This window comes from Netta rufina (genome assembly GCF_964035555.1).
Source record: "Netta rufina genome assembly, chromosome: 5".
In the NCBI taxonomy this organism is placed as follows: domain Eukaryota; kingdom Metazoa; phylum Chordata; class Aves; order Anseriformes; family Anatidae; genus Netta; species Netta rufina.
The window spans coordinates 38,682,717-38,696,673 of record NC_140128.1 but is presented as its reverse complement, the minus strand read 5'-3'; the positions used below and the strand labels follow the sequence as shown (position 1 = coordinate 38,696,673).

The following is a 13,957-nucleotide window of genomic DNA, read 5'->3' as shown; positions in this document are numbered from 1 at the left end:
TACCGGTTTGGGTACCTGAGGGAGAAGGGAACAGGGAAAAGGCAGGGAAATGAGCTTGAGAGCAGCTTCAGAGGAGCTGTGAGTTGCCACAAGGGCTGTTTTACAGGACTGAGCACAATGTGATGGCTCCTTTGGGCAGTGTGGATGGAGGTGCCCAAGAGAGGAGCCTGGGGGCTTCAGGCCTCTCCTGCTCCTGAAATTTCTCTGCAGTTAGACTCTGGCATTGAAAAAACAATGGTGGGGAGACAGGGACCAGCTGGGCTGGGTGGATGAAGGTTTGCATTTAACAGGCTTGTGGGCAAGAGAACTTGGAGTGGATTGACCAGCAGCATCTCCAGGAGAAACCCATTGCTTTTGGCCACCAGGAGCAAAATATAATCAGCTACTGGGGAAAGAGGGCAGCAACAAGAGCTTCAGAGGGAAAGCCAACGTGGGCCAATTTCCACGTCAATTCCCCTCACCTGCCATCCTGTGGCAGGATGTTCCTCCTGGGAGAGGGAACACGGTGCCAAGAAACAAGCTGCAGGATCCTACCGCTGGGTCATGGAGTGGTGATGATAGAGGAGGGACCCAGGGGTTGCTAGGAGTCTCCTTGATTATTTGCTGAAGGTCCAGCAGCTCCCTCGGTCAGAGACACGCTGTTGGTGTTAACAAAAAGGCAATGAATTATTTAGCAGCTGAAAATGCCAGATGGTGATGGCTCTGCTGTTTACACGAGGAGGGGAGGGAGGGAGATGTGCACATGGGCAGAACAGATTGAGAGCACCCTGTAGGAAAGGGACGACCCTGGCCACAGGCCCCAGTGGCCCCCGTGGTTTCAGAGCCAGCTGACGTCTCTGTTTAATTCAGAAACTGCCAGCACCGAGACCGGTTCTTAAGCTCATGAAGAGAACCCTGAGCTCTCAAGAGCTTGGGTTGAGAATCCCTTGGGAATTCTTGGTGTCCACCTGCTTGCATTTGTCAGGCTGTCAGAGCCTTTTTTTGTCAACTGCGTTTGAAAACCTCTCTTCCTCAGTCTTTCGTTTCCCTGGATGAGAAGGTCAGAGACAGTCAGTGTGTCGGGCCTGTACCTCCATCAGCTCCTGCCCAGCACCCCTTCCTACCCGCTGTGCTCAGCAGTGGGACGGGGTCTTTGGTCCCCTGGAGAGCTCTAGGAGAGGACTGTAATCTCCTCGGCTAGGAAGCTGCGTGGTCTAAGAGAGAGAGGCTGAGGCTACAGCAGCGCACATAAAGCCATGTGCTATTGTAGTCTCCCATCTGTTACACTGACACATCGGAAGTAAATGTTTCCCAACAAAAGCAAAGCCATGTAGAGCTCAGGAATATCCCCTTTCTGGGCTGAGGCACTCTGTGCGTGCTCTTTCTGTGCTCCCCAGGGACCGCTCAATCAGGTTTCCTTTGGTGTTGAAGCAGAGTTGATCCTGTTCGGTTTTGATGGGAAAAAACACCATAAACACTTCGCATATCCAGGTCCCTTGAGGTGCTGGCTGGCTGTGTTTGCATCCTCCGTCACTGCTTAAACAGACCGTGCCTCTTGCTCTTCATCTGTCCTGTCCATGTGGACGATGAGCATCCTGCAGCAGAGTCTCTGTTGTCTGGAATTTAGATAAAAATGCAAAGCTCACAGGAGTCCATGCTAACGGGCACAAGTGGGGTTTCATCTGGCCTTTGCACAGGCTGGGATCACAACATCACAGCTCAGCACATCTACAGGGCAGGGCACCCCTATAACTCCTTACACACTCCAGACAGGCCAGGAGGTGTTGTCAGCAGCACAGGTCCCCAGGAACAGAGACACAAAATAGCTGAGGTTGGAAGGGATCCAACCTTGGAGGTCAGCTCTGAAAGCCCCTGCTCAGGACAGGGTCAACTTCAAAATTACGTTTGGTTCTTCCCCTAATCAGGGCCTTCAGCCCTCTGGCTTTATCTACCTATAAAGCACTAGGCATCCTTTTTGGAAGAGGCATTAGGGACCTAACTGGCTGCTGTAGGGTGTCTGTTCCCAGGGGCCCAGGTACTGTCGGTTTGGAGAGGATCCTTTCCCCCACCACGTGGTGGTTGGAGATGTTTTGGAAGCAAGCCACTTCAAGCATTTCCTACCAGTGCCGATGGCTGTAGCCTGTGCTATCAGCTCCCAGAGGAAAGGGGGGAAGTCTAAAGACTTCAGGATATCTTGGAGGGAGCAATCCTGCTCTGGTGGTAAGGCAGAAGGGAGGCCCCACGACTCTTGAATCACACAGACCGTGATGCTGAGGCCTGGAGGACATCCTACAAAGAGGAGCTCTGGCTGAGGGCAGCAAGGCAAGCGCAGCCCCAGCTGCCTGTTGCTTAACGTCGTCGTTTCTCTCGTTCTCAGAAACTCAAGCAAATGCTCTGGCTCCTCATTCCTGCCTGCTGACCACGCCAGGGTAGCCATGGCTCAACCCAGCTTCCAGGAGTGAGGGGGAGAGGTGGAGAGAGACCTGTCTCAGGTATGATGGAGGCATCCAAAGAGCGCGGGGTTTAATGAGCGTGGGGAAAGGACACGAGGCGGCTGTGAGATTTGTGCAGCGACACCCTCTGCCTTCTGTCCCACAGCCCTTCCCTGGGAGGGACTGGGATTAGGGAAGCACCAAGGTCACCTGCCAGCCCTTTTCAAGCAAAAGCTGCCCCATCCTCACCCATGCCCCCGTGTTGCAGGCCGAGGCCCCGTGACGGCACCAATGGAGAGCGTGTACTCGGTGGACCCAGCGCCGGACGGTGCCGGCCCCACCTCGCTGGACGTGCTCAGCTTCCTGGACACCCTGGTGAACAGCACGGAGGAGCAATGCTTCAGCGCCCGCTCCCGCAGCACCGTCCTGCAAGGGCTGCCCTTCGGTGGCGTGCCCACCGTGCTCGCCATCAACTTCATCCTCTGGCTGGTGAGCAGGCCGTGAACAGGGTGCTGTGTTTGTGGGCAACACAGCCCATGGACCTCCTGGAGAACGTGGGGTCAGGGCTGGAACGGCCTCCCTGGCCAGTAAACCCAGTTCCCCATGTCCCAGCCTCTCAGAGGAGGCACCCCTGGGAGACCAGGAATAGCAGGTGGTGGAGGTACACCTGAGGTGTGTGGGGCCACGGGGGTTCACCTGTGCCGTGTGGTGTGTGCTGTCAGCCCCCAGCAGCAGTGGTGAGATCGTGGAGCAGGAGCAGTTTGTCCTGAGGCAAGAGTTGTGTACGAGCATGAAAATGGGAAGGAGGGAGGTGGCCAGACCCCATGACAAAACCCCAAAACCCTTCACCTTCTTCCCTCCTCCTGCAGCTTCTCCTCCTGATCTTCTCCTGCCTTCGGAAAGCGGCTTGGGACTATGGGCGCCTGGCGCTGCTGATGGACAACGATAGGTGAGGAGGACACGAGGCCACTGTGGGTGAGACCAAGTGACGGGGCGGCCCCTGGAGGAGCCCCAAGGGTGCTGCTGTCCCCATGGGCTAGGGGCGATGGCCTGGCCGCCCGTGCCCAGAGGGACCAGCCTTCCCAGCCAGGGGGCAAGGGCACTGTGTGCTGCAGGCGAGGGAATGCCCAGGCCAGCTTTGAACCCCTCCTGCAGGTTCAGAGCTGAGACTTTGCTTAGGGACAGAATTTTAAGGGAAGAGAAAAGGAAATAGGAACTGTTACCCAAACAAGTTAAGCAGTACAGCCAGACAAGGACTGAATTAAAGCCGTGGCTGCACAGCCCCACTGTCTACTTCTCCAGGAGCAGCTGCTCAATATGAGCATCCTTCTTTGATCAAAAGTCCTGACCTGGGTCCTGGACATCATCCTAACCCCATCAGTGGTTTGTCCTAATCCAGGCAGCAGTGGTGGCCAGCAGCACCTCTAATCCTCTCCTTTTCCCCCCATGTCCACAGCAGCCAAATCACTCCCAGCACACAGAGCTCCTGTGAGTAATGACACAGGGAGTCTGGTGACGGGGCTCTTGGTGCCAGCAAGTGCCCTGTTCTGGGAGAGAAAGTGGCCTGAGAGCTGCTTTTGGATAGCACCAAGATGCATCCCCCCCTCCTTGCCCCCTCAGGATTGTGCAGAGCTGGCCAGAGGAGGGGACAGGGGAGATCAGCAGCAGTAACACGTGTTCGTGTCACTGAGGTGGCCCTCCCCTGGCCCATCCATCAGGCTATGTGCAGAATCCCACAAAAAAAAATAATCCTGTTGCCATGGTGAAAGCAGCACCTGGACGAGGTTTCTGAGTAGGATGTGCTGCTCGAGCAGGGCTCGCCCCAGGCAACAGCACAGCTTCCTTTTGGCAGGCAGGTGCACGCAGGGGCTCTGCGAGGCTGGGAGCAAGCCTGGCAAAAGCCCCACTCCTGTATCCCCCTGCCAGCTTCTCCTGGGCTTGGGCTCTGGAGCCAAGCGTGGAGGTGAACGGGGGTGCTTCTGTTCACTGGGGTATCACATCTGCAGCCCCAGTGCAGGATGCGTGGTGAGGGGCAGTTCCTGGAGTGCGGGTGCCGTTGTAGCATCCTGCCTCCCCTCCTCTGTCACTTGATCTAAACTCACCTTGCGTTTGGGTCTGCACGGCCCCACAGCGGCCAGGCTGCTCCCCGAGGAAAAGCTCAGTGCGGGGCTTCCCGTGGGTGCCCTCCCTCTCCTTTCTGCTGCCTCTCCCCTGCCTCACTCCCTCCTCTCCTCTCCTCCCTCCAAAGCTTGACGTCGCTTTTCTATGGGGAGCAGAGTGAGAAGGAGAAGTCCCCGTCGGAGAGCAGCCCCCTGGATGCCGACAACAAGGACGTGGTGAGCTCACAGCCGTGGCAGGGACAGCCTGGAGCTGCTCTTGGCTTTCCTGGGTCACTTCATCACAGTCTGGGGTGTTCCCAGGGTACTCGCTGCCGGTGACACCACACACGCAGCCCCAAGCTGCCCCCCAGCACCTCCCTGCCAATGCCACAAGCACCAAGAGCCCCCTGCATCCTGCGTCTCCCCTCTCTCCACACAAGTGCATCACTGTGCTGGTGTCTCTTTTTCCTCTCTGCAGCATCAGGCATAAAACAGGTGTTGCTAGAAACAAGCAGGGACCGACGCATTCTGCTGTTTGTTTCTTTCTTTTTTTCTTTGTCAACAAAAGTTCAGGAATCAGTCACTGTTGTGGCTGTGGAAAAAAAAAAAAAAGACAGAATTTATTAAAAAAATAAAAAGCAGGAAATTCAAAGAAGCAAAATCCTTACGGGTGGCTAGAGGACTAATTAAAGGCGTGGTACTGGGTGCTCTGGGCAAATGTATATTGCTCATCAAAAATAACTGAGAAAGACCAAAAAAGCCAGCATGGCTAAAGAGCAGATTAAGGGAGATTAATAGATGTAAGAAGGCACCCTTTTAAAAGTTAAGCTGTTCCCAAATGAGAAAAATCTGAACTCTGCCAAGTTAGGTGTAAAATGCACTCAGAGGAGCGGCAGAAGAGTTTGAGGAGACATTTGTAGAAAGCTTAAAAACAAGTACTTAAATTCTTCAGACACATCAGGAACAGGAAACGTGCCAGAGGGCTTGTGGGGCTAACAGATGTTGAAGACAGAAAAGGATTGCTTGAGAAGCAGAGTGTGGCAGGAGCTCTGCATAAAGCCTCTGTGTCTGCATGCAGTGAGGAGCAGCTTCACCCCCGGGTAAAGCTGGGGAAAGAGGAGGAGGAACGAGGTGTCAGCTCTCCCAGGAGGGTGAGGGCACCCCACAGGGTACTCCCTGGGCACCTGCCTCCGGCCAGTGCTGCAGCCAGGCCGCGGGGCAGCTCTGGGTGCTGCCTCTGCTCAGCCCAGAGTGGAGCCCTCTCAGACCCACACCTGAGGTCCGTCTCCATGTCCTGCTCATCCCGACTCTCTTCCCTTCCAGGGCTTCTGCTCCTGGCTCATTTCCATCTACCAGATGAAGTAAGTGTGTGCCGTCGGTGTTAGGGCTGTGCCCAGGGAGCTGGTGCCTGCGGGTGGTGGCCCAACAGCCCTGCTAAAACATCCCCTGAGGAAGAGGGCAGGGGCTCCCCTCTGCCTGCCCCCCGTGGCTCCTGCCCCAAAGGAAAGGGCTTCAGCCTCTCCTGGTAGGAGAGATGGCAGCCTGAGGGCTGTTTGCTTCCCCCATTCCCTCTGTGCCTGAATCCCACATACCACAGGCAGGATGCCACGAGTTTGTGTGGGTGCTGTGGGGCTGGAGCAGCCCCATGGTGAGCCCCAGGGTCCCGGGGGCGAGAGGAGGAGGTGATGCTGACAGCGGTGGGGAGGCACCACCAACACTCACCCCCTCCCCTCTCCCCTAGGGATGAGGAGATTCAGAGCAAGTGTGGGATCGACGCCACCACCTACCTCTCCTTCCAGCGGCACCTCCTGGTCCTGCTGATGCTGGTCTGCGTGCTGTCCGTGGCCGTCATCCTGCCCGTCAACTTCTCGGGGGACCTCCTGGGTAGGTGCACCCAAGTCTTGGGGTGGCTCAGGAGTGTGGCACAAGGACAGGGAGCAGAAGGACCCCTCCATCAGTTGTGGAGCAGAGGAGAAGGCAGCAAGCTTGCTGGGGTCCTGGGAGGTGGGAGGAGAGGAGCGAAGAGGGGCCACAGGCACTGTTTGCCCTGCAAGCACTGAGATGCGTTGTGCACTGGCTTCCCATAACCTGCATGTCCTCTTCCCCTGCAGGACACAACCCCACACACTTCGGCCGGACAACCATCGCCAACATCCCGACACAGTACGTGGCTCCCGCCTCAGGGAGCACCGACCCGTGACGGGCAATGGGCTGTGTGAGCAGCAGGGCATGCCTGGGAGACCGTGTGTCTGTGGGCACTGCCCGCAGCCTGGGTGTGCTGCCTGGTCTGCAGCCCTGGCTGCTGGCTCAGGGAGGCCTGGCTGGGTGGCTGGGGTGGCCACGGGTGAGGTGCTGAGTACCAGGCTGGTCCCTGTGCAGCAGCGTGAGCTGATCTCGGCCTCTCCTCCTCCAGGGACCGTCTCCTGTGGCTGCACAGCATCTTCGCCCTCATCTATTTCATCCTCACCATCCTCTGCATGGCTCACCACTCCATCCATCTGGAATACAGAGAGAACGAGAAGGTGAGCGATATTCTCCCCACAGCCACCACCCCGCCTTTCTCAGCTCAAACGGACACCTTGGAGTGTGCTTTGAGGAAAGGATGGTCCAAGCACGTACGGAGAGCTTTAGAAACAGCCAGGGCCTGGGCAGACAGGGAAAGACAAGGTTGTTTTTCTCCTGCTTCTGGAAAAAGCCTGGCAGCCTGCAGGCAAATTTCCACTGTTGCCTTGTCACCGAGACGCAAGCTCGGCTGCATCTGGCTGTCTGTGGGGTGGCTGTGTCCGGCTGCGTCCCCGCAGCTGAGGAGCTCTGCAGTGACCCAGGCTGCATGGCTGGCAGTCAGTGCCCTCAGGCTCTCCTGTGCCTCCTGGCGGGTGGGACATCCACCAGGGGACCAAGGCTGTGGGTCCTGCACCTCCCTCTGCCCCCACCTGAGTGCAGGATGGTTCCTGAGCCCGTTCCCTCTGCGCACATCCCTTCCCCATCTGTACCGCAGCAGATGTGGCCATGAAGCATGATCTGGTGTGAGCAGGACAGCTGCAAGATTCCTGTGGGCCCCAGCCCCATCCTCTGCCCCTTCTCCTCCCCCAGGTCGCCCGGACATTGATGGTTACCCACATCCCCAAGGAGATCACAGACCCGTCCCTTATCATCAAGCATTTCCAGTGAGTAGCTGTGTCTCGGCAGGACGTCCCTGTCCTACCTGGGCTGCCTGGAGGCTGGCCACGAGCTGCCCCAGGCCCGGGAGGAGAGGCTGTCCCCAGCCTTGTCCCCCAGTGCCACTGTGTCCGTGTGCCCACAGCGAGGCGTATCCCAGCTGCACCGTCACCAACGTCCAGTTCTGCTTCGACGTACGCAAGCTGATGAAGCTGGATGTGGAGAGGTGAGCGCGTGGGGACCCCGCAGCTGTCCGTCAGTCTGTCTGCGTGATGCAGGCAGCTTGCTGAACAACCCTCCTCTCACTCTGCTTCCCGGCAGGCGCAAGGCAATGAAGGGGAGGCTGTACTTCACCACCAAGGCACAGAAGGAGGGGAAGATCATGATCAAAACCCACCCTTGCGCCCGCATCTTCTGCTGCCGCTTCTGTGGCTTTGAGCAGGTCGGGTGGCACGGGCAGGGCTGCGGGCAGCGTGTCCCCAGCGCGGGCAGGGCTGCGGGCAGCGCGGTGGCTGGCCCGTGCCCCAGCCCTGGCTGCTCCTGCAGGTGGACGCCGAGCAGTACTACGGGGAGCTGGAGGAGAAGCTCACGGACGAGTTCAACGCCGAGCGCAACCGCATCACGCTGAAGCGGCTCGACATGGCCTTCGTCACCTTCCAGGACGAGCGGATGACGGCCGTGTGAGTGCCCTTGGGCCTGCTGCTGCCAGCACGGTCCCCGGCCTGGCGGTGCTGTGGGATGGGGCCACCACCACTGGGGAATGAAGGGGACATGGGGCACCTTGCTGGCTCCCCTGGCCAAATCCAGCTGACGGGTCTGTCTCCGCTGTGCCTCTGCTGCCTGCCAGGGGCTGCAGGGCTCGTGAGAAGCAGGGGGGTCCTGAGCTGTCAGTTCAGACCTGACCCCGGGCTCCCTCCTGCAGGATTTTGAAGGACTACAGCCACATCCACTGCCGCAAGCACCCCCAGCAGTCCTCCGTCACCACCGTGGTCAAGTCGCACCACTGGGGCGTGCGCTACGCCCCCGCACCCAACGATATCATCTGGTGAACCCCCGTGGTGGGAGGGACAGAGGGAGGGCGAGCAGCTGGGAAGGGGAACCCACGCCGGTAGCTATAGGACTGCACCCATGCCCAGAGCTGGCAGAAGTCACCAGTTGTGACCGGGGTGATCACCCCACGGGTGGCAGGGCTCAGCCAGACAAGGTTCGGGGTGAGTGCCAGGCTTTGATTTTCCTGGCCTGACTCCAAAGCCTCCTCAGAGGATGGCACAGACCCCACTGTGGTCACACGCAGCCCTGGGGGCTCTGCAGTGGTGATGCAGCAGTGCGGGGAGAAGGGAGAGGGTGAGCTCAGAGCAAGGGCTGCGGGGTGGTCAGCATGGGGAGCAGGACACAGAGCTGGAGGGCTGGGCTGGGAGACCCTGGACACATGTTTTTTTCCTCCACACCACGTCCAAGTCATCCTTTCTTCTCCCAGGGAGAACCTGTCGGTCCGTGGCACGTCCTGGTGGCTGCGATTCATCCTCCTTAATATCTGCCTCTTCATCCTCCTCTTCTTCCTCACCACACCGGCCATCATCGTCAATACCATGGACATGTTCAATGTCACACGGCCTGTGGAGAGCCTCAAGGTACTTCCCGGGGCCCTGCACCAGCCTTCCTGAAGGGTCTGCATTTCAGCACTTGTCCATGGCAGGGACAGAGCCCCAGCTCGGTGCTGGCCCCTGTAGATGAGCCATCAGTGGGATGTGTGTTGATGAGGGGCAAGGAGAGCTCCCGCCCCTGGCTGTCCTGTTCTTGTGTGTGGTTCTAGTGGCAGAGTCCTGCCCCCTGGGCATACCTGAGCGTCGGTGCCTGTGTCCATGGGGAAGGGCAGCTTGGTTCATGCAGGAGAGGGGTGGGAAGAGCTCAGGAGCTGTCAGATGCTGCCAGCAGCACATTGCCTTCCTGCTCACGGACCCTTCCTGCTGGGAGGGCTCTGGCGCTTGGTGCGTGCCCATGGTGCACTTGGCTGTTCTTGAGCTCTTGTCTCCTGGAACCAGCGTCCCTGCTCAGGGAGGGGATGCTCCACGTGCATCTGCCCAGGGAGCTGCCTCCAGCACGGCGAAGCAGTGGCAGCATGGGCAGGCTCAGCTTGTTGCTCCCTGGAGCTGTCAGGGTCCTAAGAGAGTGTTCCCCATCTTTCCTCCTGCAGAACCCCATCATCACCCAGTTCTTCCCCACGCTGCTGCTCTGGGCCTTCTCTGTCTTCCTGCCATTCCTTGTCTACTACTCGGCCTTCTTCGAGTCGCACTGGACAAGGTAACGGGGCCCTGCACTGCCCAGGGCTGCTCAGGGTCGTGTTGAACGGGAGGAATTTCAGTAGGACCCATCAGACCCAACCTGCAGGGAGGCAGGCTGTGGTGTGGGAGACTCCACAGAGCCCCATGGACGTTCCCCTGGACAAAGATCCAGTTTGTACTCAAAGGAGCCATTTCTTTGCTGAACACTTTCAAACAAGTACAGGTGGAGCTGGCTTTAAGCTGGGTCTGAAGAAGTTTGCAGAAAGGATGACATGATGGTAGGCTGGCAGCAGCAGGGCCCTGGTCCTGACCTGGGAGGCACATCCCAGCTCTCCATGGTGGGCATGCAGGTTTGGGATGCTCAGGGTCTCATAGCAGAGGAAGCATTGCCCAGTTCCTACAGTTTGCTCTCTGTCTTGACCCTCTGCCAGCCCAAACCCCTGTGCCTGCTCTGCTGACCTCTTGCAGGAGCATTGCCACCACCTGCCACCCTTCTCTGAGGGGCAGGAGGTCCACCCCTGACTCCACACAGTCTGGGAGAAGTTCTGCAGCACCCCAGTAGCTGCACAGCTCAAGGGCACGTGGCATCCTTGAGCTGGTGGCAGCTCCCTGCTGAAGACCTCGATCCAGCCCAGCCTCCTCTCACCCTGCTTGCTGCCTTGCTGCTGAGGAGTGCAAAGTTCTCTTTTCCCCCCTTTCCCCAGGTCAAGTGAGAATCAGCTCACCATGCACAAGTGTTTCTTCTTCCTGGTGTTCATGGTCATCATCCTGCCCTCGCTGGGGCTGACCAGGTAGGGGCCAGTGGGCAGCCTGGGGTCACGCTGGGCTCCTCTCCTCCGGTTGAGGGACAGGAGCTGCTTCAGCCACCGATGACACATGGAGGCTGGATGCTCTCCACGTTGCTCTGCGCCCCCCCTTCTTTCTGAGCTTCTCCTCTGCTCCCCCCAGCTTGGACCTCTTCTTCCGCTGGCTCTTCGACACCCACTTTTTGGATGAGGCTGACATCAAGTTCCAGTGAGTACCGGGCTGCTCCCCAAGACACGGGGACCTGCGGGGCAGAGCCTGGCGCCATCCCCACTGTCCTCTCACCCTCCTTGTCCCCGGGGCAGGTGCGTTTTCCTCCCAGACAACGGCGCTTTCTTCGTCAACTACGTCGTCACCTCCAGCCTGATCGGGACGGCCATGGAGCTGCTGCGTATCCCCGGCCTCCTCGTCTACACCGCCCGCCTCTGCCTCGCCAAGTCCGAGCCCGAGCGGCTCCACATCAAGCGGGTGCGTGGCCACGGGCACCTCCATACACACACAGCTCCCGGGCACGGCAGGGATGCTCTGGGGAAGCTCAGGTTGTCCCGGTCCCGTGGGAGGTTTGTGTGGTGAGCCACCACACGAGGTGTGCTGCTGGCCCTGGCCCTGCGGGGCTAAGCGGGGTGAGACAACCCTGTGCTCCCGATGAGGCAAAGGCAGTAACGGCGCTGCTGGTTGTGCCTCAGAGCCAAGCCTACCAGTTCCAGTTCGGGTTGGAGTACGCCTGGACCTGCTGCATCTTCTCCGTCGTCATGACCTACAGCATTACCTGCCCCATCATTGTCCCCTTTGGTGAGTATGGCCCTGCTGTCCCCATCCGTGCTGAGAATGGCTTGTCCCAGCCTGCAGGAGCGATGTGGGGGCTTCCCATGGGAGGCACGGCCGCCAAACACCCCCTGTCCTCCTGCCAGGTTTGCTCTACATGCTGCTCAAGCACATGGTTGACCGGTACAACATCTACTACGTGTACATCCCCACCAAGCTCAACCAGCGCCTCCACGTCGCCGCCATCAGCCAGGTCGTGGTGGCCCCCATCCTCTGCATGTTCTGGCTGCTCTTCTTCTCCGTCCTGCGCCTTGGTAGGGAGAGCTCGGGGCTGTTCCCTTCCACTTCTCAGGGTCACCAGACTGAAGCTCTGGGGGATGAGCTTCACCCCTGAGTTAAGCGCAGGGGTATCAGCTATTGTTTGGGGCTGTCAGAGCTCACAACACCCCCAGCACGCTCCAGCTTGGGGCTCAGCATGTCTTTGGAGGCTCACGTCCTCACCCTGTGTCTCTCTGCCCTAGGTCCCACCCGCCCTGTCACCCTCTTCACCTTTGTGGTCCTCCTCTCCTGCATCATCTTCTCCTTCTTTGGGCTCTGCCTGAAGAAGCTGCAGCCACGGAAACCATCCAGCTACCAGGTGAGCGTGGGCAGCCCTTCCCTTCTCCCGCCCTGTGCCCCCTCAGTCCCCTGGGGTGTGTTTGCAGTGAGGGATCTAGGGGTTTGGCTGCACCCGGATCAGACCAAGGGCTCAGGCACCCACATGGCAGCTCCCCATCCCTGGATGCACCAGCGCTGGGTGGTGCCGTGGTTAGGGACGTAGGCAGCATTCCTGGCCTGCTTGGTTAAATCCTGGTTTGGCTGAGATTGAGCCAGGTCCTGCTGCGGAGGGGCCCCTGCACGGTGTCCCCAAGCTGGAGCTGCCCCCGGCTTTCCCCTGGCCCCGTGCTGCGGCTTCCTCCCTGCCTCCCCTCCCCAGATGTCCGATCAGTCCGAGGGCGCCTTCAACGATGCCGAGCGCAGCAGCGTCTCCTCCACCCCCAACTCCAACGTGAGTACCCCCACCCAGCCCGACGCAGCCCCCGGCTCACTCCCAGCCCGGGGGATGCGCCCCCTTGGGCCCAGCCCCTGGTCCCTGACCCCCGCTGTCCCCCGGGGCAGCTCTTCGTGGCCACGGTCCTGCAGGAGCCTGAGCTGAGCCTGACGCCGGCGGCCTCCCCGGCACACCAGTCCTACGGCACCATGGGCAACCACCTGGAGCCGGCCGAGGACGGAGAGGACGGGGGCCTGCAGAGCTTCGAGACGGAGCTGGAGACGGTGGAGGGCGAGTACAGGACGGGCCCCGTGCTGGAGAGCCAGCCCCGCTACCAGTGAGCAGCCCCGCTGCCGGGCTGAGAGCCGAGAGCAGAGGACGTGCAGGGGGCAGGAGCGAGCCCGCCCGCAGCCCCCAGCTCCTCGCACCGCCCCTGCCGCCAGCACCGACGGGTGCCCACTTGGCTGACGGCCCCACGCACGGGTGATGCCGGACAGGGGGGCAGCAGGACTGATGGCAGGGGGGTCCCCAGCCCGTTCGTTGCGAGGCGGCGTGGCCCTGCAGTCCCAGAGCAGCTCGGCCGCCCTGTACCCCCCTGGCCCTGTCTGCCTCTGCCAGCCCTGGGTGGGGGAGAGGAGGTGCAGCCCCGTGGGGTGAGGTCTCCCGACAGACCTTACTGCAAGGAAAGGAGGGCGGCCCTGCCTGTCAGCCGCATGTCCTCTCGGCCACGCCAAACCTTTGCTTGCCCACCCGCTGCTGCTGCTACCCATGACGGCTGTTTTGCTCCTTCCCGTGGCCCTGGGTGCTGGCTCCAGCCCCCAAAACCACCCCCAGGGCTTCACCGATCCAAGCGGGGGCTGCTGAGATGCTCGTGCTTTGGCCTGCGTGAGTGCATGGGGCTGGAGCAGCTCCTCCTGCTCCCACGCCTGCCTGAGCACCGTCTGCCCTTCCTGGGGGCAGCCTCCAAACGCACACCCCGCTCTCCCGCGGCGCCGAGCCCCCCATCCTGGCAGGGTTCGCCCTGCCCTACGCCCTCCCTCTGCTGCTGCAACGTGCTTGTGCCCTCGGGTCTTCAGGGATGAGTGTGTTTCGTGGCCATGACAGCAGCTGCCTTTTGACGGTGGCTCCCATCCTCCTGCTCCTGCTGCCCGTGCTCCCCCTGGGACAGGCCACGGGGATCTGCACGGCTCCATCCCATTGCAACACAGACAGGGGTGCTGGCAGCACCCAGGGGCAGTTTCTCCCCACTCTGCCGCTGTGATATGGGGCAGAGGTGGGGGAGAAAAGCTGGTGTGTGCCTGTGGGTGATGCCCAGGACCTCGCCTGGGATGTGGGAGAGCTGATCTGGGTCTTCCTCCTGCAAGGGGGACTCATGTTTGCATCGCAACACGGTGGGTGCCCTGTCCC

General features: G+C 60.0%; 1 protein-coding gene across 1 annotated transcript; it reads left to right on the top strand.

Annotated features, from left to right (window-relative positions):
* Positions 1-2,702: 2,702 nt before the first annotated feature.
* Positions 2,703-12,891, top strand: TMEM63C (transmembrane protein 63C; the record flags this gene model as incomplete). The annotated part of the gene is made up of 22 exons (XM_084288371.1): positions 2,703-2,900; positions 3,281-3,360; positions 4,660-4,747; positions 5,834-5,871; positions 6,252-6,394; positions 6,622-6,673; positions 6,924-7,032; positions 7,604-7,677; positions 7,815-7,895; positions 7,991-8,111; positions 8,216-8,349; positions 8,592-8,714; positions 9,147-9,300; positions 9,864-9,970; positions 10,656-10,742; positions 10,900-10,965; positions 11,061-11,223; positions 11,442-11,547; positions 11,667-11,834; positions 12,042-12,157; positions 12,497-12,568; positions 12,679-12,891. 22 exons carry the CDS (start codon positions 2,703-2,705, stop codon positions 12,889-12,891), a joined length of 2,493 nt encoding a protein of 830 aa, XP_084144497.1.
* Positions 12,892-13,957: the final 1,066 nt, after the last annotated feature.